A 9,962-nucleotide genomic window follows, 5' to 3' on the forward strand; every position below is an offset into this window, starting at 1 on the left:
AGGGCCGATATGATTCCAACGGGGCCAATCTGGATTACGGCGACTCTTTTAGCGAGGCTTTGATACATGGACAGTGCATTGGGCCTTCAGGTGGGTCCTCTATATACTACGGCGGCGCAAGGCTCACCTCCACCACCACAAACACTGCCATTTTACAAAAACAAAGTACTGATACACACACACCGATCAGAATATACAGAGCATAGCTCACTCAGCACCAGAGCCTTCGCTGCACTTATCTTTGTCACCTACTGCCGCAGTGCAGCCTATATATGTAAGTTCTTATTCTAGTGCGAAAAAATAGTGATGCCATGCCATGAGAACCTTCATTACTGCTACTGAAGATGGCGGAGAATAAACTACATCCTGTTGAAATGGATATGCATTAAGCTCACCGCCTTACATCTGTAAAACTCGTCTCTCCCGTGGTAGTCGCTGGAGAGGATAGTTGTTTGTAAGTAGATGAACGAGGGTGATACCTGTGGCTGAGTGAAGAGCTATATGATCAGTTCCTAGAATTACCTGCTCCCACCTAGGGTCGGCCAACTGAACCACAATCATTATGTTGCTCCCTAGTGCTGTTCCAGCTGATAACCTCTAGTCAGTGACCATCAGGCCTCCTGTTGTCCGTCATTCCCATGTTCTGATCTCCAGCAGCTAAAGTCGTTACAGAACACCAGGTCTTCTGTCATCTGGCATTTCCATGTACTCCTATGTATTACCTTCCAGCAAATAGATTCGTCATAGACCAACAGCTCCTCTATTATCTCCCCTTCCTCTGAAGTGGACGGCCACTGGCCTCAGCACCTAAGGTGGTGTTATTGAAAATGAATGTTTTGATTCCTAAACTTTGCAATCATGCCTCTGTGGGGTCCTCTGGTGGCGTGACCACGGTTCCGCGGGGTCTGCTGATGACGTGACTACGGATTAGTGGGGTTCTGCCGGTGACGTGGCCATGGTTCAGAGGGTTGGACTGCTTCGTCCCGCCGGCTGCCAGCAGGGCAGGCCATGTCAGCTCCCCTGGCAGCCACGATGGCCTAACTTGGTCTTCTTTGCTGATGCAATGTTTCGCTCCTGTTTACTTTCCCTATATAGCTCCGTGACGTCACATGACCCTTTCTCTTACAGGACCCACTGTCCGAAAAGACCCGCAGTTTTGCAGTGCTCGCCACCCTACAGGGCCCTCCAACCTAGAGGGCCTTCCACCCTATAGGGACCACCACCTTTACAGGGCCCACCACCTTCATCACCTCACCTAGGCTGGTCTCTGCTGTTGCTAAGGTGGCCTCGCTAGTGCATTTCTAAGTCAAGTTTAGAGATCTGTTGTGACATAAGTACAAAACGAAGATAACCAGTGTCTTGTAGAGTCACAAAGCATGCGATGATATCAAAGGAAATAGTTGTGTGTGAGTAGCAGACATTACCGTACGTGAACAGTCAGGGAGAATATCTTTCGTAAACAGTGAATTAAGAGCAAAGTGCTGTCACTTCTACAGACTCTACACTGGTATTATTTTCTTCCTCCAGTAACAAGGACAGAGTATGGTGAGGAGCTAAAGAAACGGCCATATACATATGAATTGCGGAACAGGCACATCCTCACGCATGGACACAACCATATAACCCAACTAACACGGACTACCACTGGGACAGACTTTAGGCATAGTAGAAAACTATGACTGAAGGGCCAGGGACTACACACACACACACACACACGCAAGCGCGCGCGCGAGGTCTATATCAAGGTTCTGGTCGGTCTATATCAAGGTCCTGGCTGGTGTATATCAAGGTTCTGGCAGGTGTATATCAAGGTCCTGGTCGGGCTATATCAAGGTCCTGGCTGGTGTATATCAAGGTTCTGGCAGGTGTATATCAAGGTTCTGGCAGGTATATATCAAGGTTTTGGCAGGTATATATCAAGGTTCTGGCAGGTATATATCAAGGTTCTGGCAGGTGTATATCAAGGTTCTGGCAGGTATATATCAAGGTTCTGGCCGATCAAGGTATTTCATGTACTTAGCTATAAGTTTCATCTTGATGCTTTTGTTGGTGCGCCATCTTCATCTGTTTGTCACTTTAGCTTCGCCAGTCTCTTCGTTAGAACCATTTCATCTGATCACAGTGTATGTAGTCCCTCACACAGACCTTTCCCTTCCCCTCAGCACCTGCATGATGGTCCACCTTCCTCAACACGTGATAACCTGTCTCATCTTAAGGTGTTTGACTTTTCTGCCATCAGATTGCTGCAACATAGGTACCACCTCACTACGATTAACGTATTGCCTTAGTAAAATTGACAGTGATCTTTATACGTTGGGCACATTACTAACACTGGCAAGCAAGATACACCAAAAATAATGTGTCCGGATACATCAGAAATAATGTGTTCAGATACATCAGAAATTGCTGTCTGGATACACCAGAAACGTGACGTCCGCATACACCAAGAATATGATGCTTGAATATAACACGGGAATTGATTATTGATATCATTTTTGACATATTTCACGCATGAGGATAAGAAACAGTTTTCATAAACATGAAAACAAGAAATTCAGCAGGTAGCAGTACAGTGCCTGAGCAAAATAAAAGAAAAAGCAGTTCTCTGGAGTGAAGGCAGTGCTGGACATGAACAACACAACACACATACAGTGCTGGACATGAACAACACAACACACATACGGTGCTGGACATGAACAACACAACACACATACAGTGCTGGACAAGAACAACACAACACACATACAGTGCTGGACATGAACAATACAACACACATACGGTGCTGGACATGAACAACACAACACACATACAGTGCTGGACATGAACAACACAACACACATACAGTGCTGGACATGAACAATACAACACACATACAGTGCTGGACATGAACAACACAACACACATACAGTGCTGGACATGAACAACACAACACGCATACAGTGCTGGACATGAACAACACAACACACATACAGTACTGGACATGAACAACACAACACATACAGTGCTGGACATGAACAACACAGCACACATACAGTATTGGACATGAACAACACAACACACATACAGTGCTGGACATGAACAACTTGACACTGATGCAGAAAATATTATCAGAATCTCAGTTTTCCACATAGCGACATAAGACTGTGTTCACATCTATAAACCACTAAATATTCCAATCATGCCCTCCACATCTCTACAAACATTCCTTCAATAGATGGTCTTTGTTGACAAAAAGAATGACGTTATTTTCATGCAAGAAAGCACGTTAAGGGCCTCCTGAGCCTCAGGTGTCTCACTGATCACAATCTTAGTTTCTAGGTCACTTCACTGTTGACCCTACGGCTGCCTTCCCCCTCCAGGTTATGATCATAGAGCCTTGCATAGACCCTTAACCTGTATCTGGGAAAATGTGGGCATGTTTACTGATACTAATGGCCCTGGTGGGTTCTTGCGACGGCTCTCGTGTGCGGAGTCTAACACGAGTAGCAGGTGCAGACGGATCTAGCATTTTACAGGAGTGGCACTCACCCGCTTGGACATGGATCCGTCGATGCCATATTGCCTCTCAATGTCGAGGAGATGTCCGCCTTGTGGGAGGTGGACGGTGGTGCAGATGGAGCGGGTCCCCGAATAATCATCCTTCTTTTCCCTCTGGCGGAGGCCGATGGGAGTGTATTTGTACCCGTAGAAGGATGGCCAGCTCATGGTGACGACGGCGAGTGTGGCGACAGTGGCAGCGACAGAAAAGAGGAGCACGCACGCTGGCTTTCGGGGCAACACTGGCGACGTGAGGCGAGCGCTACATCTCCTTGGCACGCCGCCCCCCCTCCGCGCCTGCCTGCCTACCACCCAACCCAAAATGATTCACTTGGTACCTCTGACGTTCACATTGGGACCCAAAGCAGTTCACATTTGCTGTGAACGATGTAAAGAGAAGCGAAAAGGTAGAGTTGCTGCACTCCTCGGTGGTATTTTGAGCCACGTCTTCCCTTATACCTCAGGCCTCATGAAGGTCCCATCGGCCACGAGTTCTCGTCCTCTTGCACGAGCTTACGTCCGGGAGAACCAGAGGAATGCGAAGGCGAGTGATACCTTGCGGGAGTAGGCGAGTGATACTTTGTGGAAGAAGGTGAAGGTGTTGGTGTGAGTGGGGAGGAGACGCCTCATCCTGGCCACCGACTCCTTTCTTAACACCTATTACAGTCAGCTGCCCCACCGGCTCAGATTCACCGCCCACGCTTACCTTGCACACCATCACTACAGCACAGCAGACATACATACGTCTTCCTCCACCAGGGACATAGCCAACCACACAATATTATTTGCAACCTCCATAATCCACCATCACTTCCCACTACCCACTACCATGACCACACCAACATCCACTACCACGACTTGCCACGTCCATACACTACCATCACCAGGTCCATACCCACTACCATGACCATGTCAACACCCACGACCATCACTTGGTCCGCACCCACTACCATGACCATGTCAACACCCACGACCATCACCAGGTCCACACCCACTACCATGACCATGTCAACACCCACTACCATCACCAGGTCCACACCCACTACCATAACCATGTCAACACCCACTACCATCACCAGGTCCACACCCACTACCATGACCATGTTCACACACCATATGCCAGACAACGCTGCACCATGCGCGTAACACCGTGCCAAATTGACTACCTTCTGGGGAGAGTAACAGAACCATCTGAGTCTTCAACTTTCGAGTATAGCTGTTGCTGCCGTTACTGTTTCTTCCGTTGTTACTAAAGGTGCTGTTGCTGCCAAAAGCGCCAAGTCTACCGTTAGTACAATCACTGTTACTGCCCTTAGCGTCACTTACTTTGTTACTGCCTTTAGCGTCACTTACTCTGTTACTGTCTCTAGCGTCACGTTCGATTTTACTATCTCTGGCATCACGTTTGTTGTAACTATGCCTTCTCTCCTTCACTGCTTGTTGATCCCTTGCTGGTAGGTCCCCTGTGTTATGTTTTCCCTCACTGCTGGTGGGTCCCCTGTGTTATGTTTTCCCTCACTGCTGGTGGGTCCCCTGTGTTATGTTTTCCCACACTGCTAGTGGGTCCCATGTGTTATGTTTTCCCTCACTGCTGGTGGGTCTCCTGTGTTATGTTTTCCCTCACTGCTGGTGAGTCCCCTGTGTTATGTTTTCCCTCACTGCTGGTGGGTCCCGTGTTATGTTTTCTCTCAGTGCTTGTACGTCCCCTGTGTTATGTTTTCCCTCACTGCTGGTGGGTCCCCTGTGTTATGTTTTCTCTCAGTGCTTGGAGGTCCCCTGTGTTATGTTTTCCCTAACTGCTGGTGGGTCCCCTGTGTTATGTTTTCCCTCACTGCTGGTGGGTCCCGTGTTATGTTTTCTCTCAGTGCTTGTACGTCCCCTGTGTTATGTTTTCCCTCACTGCTGGTGGGTCCCCTGTGTTATGTTTTCCCTCGCTGCTGGTGGGTCCCCTGTGTTATGTTTTCCCTCACTGCTGGTGGGTCCCCTGTGTTATGTTTTCCCTCACTGCTGGTGGGTCCCGTGTTATGTCTTCTCTCAGTGCTTGTACGTCCCCTGTGTTATGTTTTCCCACACTGCTAGTGGGTCCCATGTGTTATGTTTTCCCTCACTGCTGGTGGGTCTCCTGTGTTATGTTTTCCCTCACTGCTGGTGAGTCCCCTGTGTTATGTTTTCCCTCACTGCTGGTGGGTCCCGTGTTATGTTTTCTCTCAGTGCTTGTACGTCCCCTGTGTTATGTTTTCCCTCACTGCTGGTGGGTCCCCTGTGTTATGTTTTCTCTCAGTGCTTGGAGGTCCCCTGTGTTATGTTTTCCCTAACTGCTGGTGGGTCCCCTGTGTTATGTTTTCCCTCACTGCTGGTGGGTCCCGTGTTATGTTTTCTCTCAGTGCTTGTACGTCCCCTGTGTTATGTTTTCCCTCACTGCTGGTGGGTCCCCTGTGTTATGTTTTCCCTCGCTGCTGGTGGGTCCCCTGTGTTATGTTTTCCCTCACTGCTGGTGGGTCCCCTGTGTTATGTTTTCCCTCACTGCTGGTGGGTCCCGTGTTATGTTTTCTCTCAGTGCTTGTACGTCCCCTGTGTTATGTTTTCCCTCACTGCTGGTGGGTCCCCTGTGTTATGTTTTCCCTCACTGCTGGTGGGTCCCCTGTGTTATGTTTTCCCTCACTGCTGGTGGGTCCCGTGTTATGTTTTCTCTCAGTGCTTGTACGTCCCCTGTGTTATGTTTTCCCTCACTGCTGGTGGGTCCCCTGTGTTATCTTTTCCCTCACTGCTGGTGGGTCCCGTGTTATGTTTTCTCTCAGTGCTTGTACGTCCCCTGTGTTATGTTTTCCCTCACTGCTGGTGGGTCCCCTGTGTTATGTTTTCCCTCACTGCTGGTGGGTCCCATGTGTTATGTTTTCCCTCGCTGCTGGTGGGTCCCCTGTGTTATGTTTTCCCTCACTGCTGGTGGGTCCCCTGTGTTATGTTTTCCCTCACTGCTGGTGGGTCCCCTGTGTTATGTTTTCCCTCACTGCTGGTGGGTCCCCTGTGTTATGTTTTCCCTCACTGCTGGTGGTCCCCTGTGTTATGTTTTCCCTCGCTGCTGGTAGAAACCCTTTAGGGCTTGAATTCCATATGGAACAATCTACAACTTCTTTTTATGGAAAAATCTAGCAATTTCCCATAGGGAAAACAATTTTGGGCCCCTTCTTCATAGGGAAAAATCTAGCCCCTTCTTCTTAGGAACAATCTAGCTACCTTTTTCATAGGGAACAATCTAGCAACTTCTTTTATGGAAAAATTTCTAGCAACTTTTTCTTATGGAAAATTTTAGCAACTTCTTCATATGGAACAATCTAGCAACTTCTTCATATGGAACAATCTAGCCACCTCTTCATATGGAACAATCTAGCAACTTCTTCATATGGAACAATCTAGCTACCTCTTCATATGGAACAATCTAGCAACTTCTTCATATGGAACAATCTAGCTTCCTCTTCATATGGAACAATCTAGCTACCTCTTCATATGGAACAATCTAGCTACCTCTTCATATGGAACAATCTAGCTACCTCTTCATATGGAACAATCTAGCAACTTCTTCATATGGAACAATCTAGCAACTTCTTCATATGGAACAATCTAGCATCTTCTTCTTATGGAACAATCTAGCAACTTCTTCATATGGAACAATCTAGCCACCTCTTCATATGGAACAATCTAGCAACTTCTTCATATGGAACAATCTAGCTACCTCTTCATATGGAACAATCTAGCAACTTCTTCATATGGAACAATCTAGCAACTTCTTCATATGGAACAATCTAGCCACCTCTTCATATGGAACAATCTAGCAACTTCTTCATATGGAACAATCTAGCTACCTCTTCATATGGAACAATCTAGCAACTTCTTCATATGGAACAATCTAGCTACCTCTTCATATGGAACAATCTAGCTACCTCTTCATATGGAACAATCTAGCAACTTCTTCATATGGAACAATCTAGCAACTTCTTCATATGGAACAATCTAGCTACCTCTTCATATGGAACAATCTAGCTACCTCTTCATATGGAACAATCTAGCTACCTCTTCATATGGAACAATCTAGCTACCTCTTCACACAAGAAACTATTATGCTACGTCCTTGTTTTAGTGGTAAGAAAGTCTCCATCTTTAATTGTTCTAGTTCTGCTGGCCTACTAGGTTCTTGTGTGTCTTTCTTCACATGATGAGAGTATCTGAAATAATGGCGGCAGCATTGGTCAGTGATTCTTTTTTTTGGCTTCTTAGCAGCTATCTACGGTGACTTAGGATTATAATTGCGTCATGTCTCCTTCCTAATATCTGCCAAATTTTAGTCACTGTTTTGTGTGGTTCTATGTCGAGAGAAATTGCGATTGTTCTTTAGTGGATCTGTTAAGCAATAGGAGCGTCTAGATATCCCTAAATCAAAGCAACGCTTAGGTCTGTCATAGTATTGGTAGAGGTAGAATATCACATTAGAGGGTACTCAAGGATACTAACGAGTATGGTTTTCTTGAACGTGTCTCTATTTTTGTTCTGAAATTGATATAGTTTTCAGAACACTGCCCTTCCTTATTCTGCTCTATTTTGACAGTTTTTGACAAGTCATAGATGATGCGGGTAAGCATTCCCAGTAGATTATCTTTGTTTTAGAATCCTATTACTCCATCGTCCATTTTTAGTTCATTCTTGGTTGTTTGTGCTGTTGGAAGTATAGTGTACGTGAAAGCGTTCCTCTTATTTTTCGGAGGTAGTGGAATGGTGTCTAGGGGAAGAGCAATTGTGGAAGTGGTGTTACCCGCTTCTGGGTCATGCAATGTGGATTTACGCAACGGCCAAATGCTCTCATATCTTCCGAGAAGAGTTAAATTTTGTCTCTTAGCAGAGTGGAGTTTTGCTCCTGGAGAATTGGATTGTTACTTTCTGGTGGAATGGAATGTTGCTTCCTGTTACATTGGAATTTTGTCTCGTGGTAGAACTGAACGTTTCGCCTTGATAGAGAGAAATGTTGCCTCCTGGTAAGGTAGATGTTGCTCCCCTGGTAAGGTGGAATATTACACACTGCTAGAGTGAAATGGCCACAACTGTAGTGTGTGACAGTACTGGTTGCCATAGTGCACGACAGGGCAGGTGGCGAGGACGACTATAGTGTGTCACAGGACTGGTGGAGACAACTCTAGTAGTAAAACCTTCTCCCAGGATGTTCATCTTCTACCTCCAGGTCGTGGTGCGTGCGTTGTAGACATATAGTGTGGTGATTAATGTAATGTACCTCCATGAGTATTCTTGGTGCCAATACTTTGCTGTCTCATATACTTACATCACAGAAGGAAGAGGAAGAAATCTGATGATGTATTCATAGCGAACGACTAGTTGATGACTTCTGTATCAGTATACCTCCTTTAAAAAAGTTCTTATCTAAGAATGAGAGTCATCAAGTCTACATGTACTCCTGGAACACATCAAAAAGATATCAAAAAAATTTTACGAGCAACAATTGCTTTGCTCTTGCTGTTGTCTGCCGGTTTGCCCTTCTGCTAACTACTTTCTGGTCCAGTTGCTGACAACATCATTGCCCTTGCTGGTGCCTGAGTGCTGCTCAAGTCACGTTCCAGATACCTCATGGATGAGTTCCTCGTGTTCTACTCTGAACCCTGACTACAGCACGCTGGACCAGCGTCTTATGGACCACATATTACAGTGGTCAGCAGAACACTGCTAGAATGTGACTCACAATTTCCTACTTAATCTCTACTAAATTTTGATAAAGTTATTTGAATAACGACGTCAGGATTTGATTATGACTGGGTAAACATGTATTAGTTCAAGTTTTTTCCTCAGTTTTCTCACGATGCTTTTCATGTCTTGCGGAAATTCTTCACAACTTTCCTCTCTCCTTTCACAGTCTTGTGATTCCGCCTATTGACTCAGTGAACATACTTGGTATTACTGTAACATCCACTCTTTCTTGGAAACCCCACATTACGGAAATAGCAAAGTCTGCCTCTAACAAACTGTGTCCTGTTTAGATGTCGAAATTTCTTTACTTCTGAACAGTTGCTAAGTTTATATAGATGATTGATTCGTCCGTGTAAGGAGTACTGCTCTCATATCTGTTGTTTTTTGCTCTGCGTCCTTATTTGACAGACTTGAGTGTAAACTCTTCAAGGCTAACTTATAGCTTGATTTGTTTGCCCTACGCCAGAAGGTTGGTTCGCTTTCCCACTTCTGTAGGGATTACTTTGGTTATTGCCCCCGAAAGCTGGCTGCTTCTGTGCCCCCATAGCAATCTGCTGCGTCACATAATTACTGTGCTGCCGCTGGTAACTCAAGGGTGAGCAGTTTTGATAACTATTTCCTTCCCTACACCTCAGAGCTATGGAATTCCACCCTCCAATGTCTTTCCCAATAACTATCAC

The 9,962-nt window shown here is 46.0% G+C and overlaps 1 protein-coding gene across 10 annotated transcripts in view; it reads right to left on the reverse strand.

The window, feature by feature from the left end:
* LOC139761790 (uncharacterized) overlaps window positions 1-3,803 on the reverse strand; it is a 33,179-nt gene extending 29,376 nt beyond the window's left edge. For 5 of the 10 annotated variants that reach the window (XR_011715610.1, XR_011715611.1, XM_071686238.1 and 2 more), the window contains exon 1: window positions 3,529-3,801. Coding sequence is in view for 5 of the 10 variants with exons in the window: in XM_071686238.1 (XP_071542339.1) it covers window positions 3,529-3,705 (177 nt within the window). In the remaining 5 variants the exon portion in view is untranslated. Of the gene's footprint in view, window positions 1-3,528 lie in introns of all 10 variants that reach the window. The other 5 variants (XR_011715612.1, XM_071686237.1, XM_071686233.1 and 2 more) reach the window with 3 other exon arrangements.
* Window positions 3,804-9,962: the final 6,159 nt, after the last annotated feature.

The sequence above is a fragment of the Panulirus ornatus genome, chromosome 42 (genome assembly GCF_036320965.1).
Source record: "Panulirus ornatus isolate Po-2019 chromosome 42, ASM3632096v1, whole genome shotgun sequence".
NCBI classification, from domain to species: Eukaryota; Metazoa; Arthropoda; class Malacostraca; order Decapoda; family Palinuridae; genus Panulirus; species Panulirus ornatus.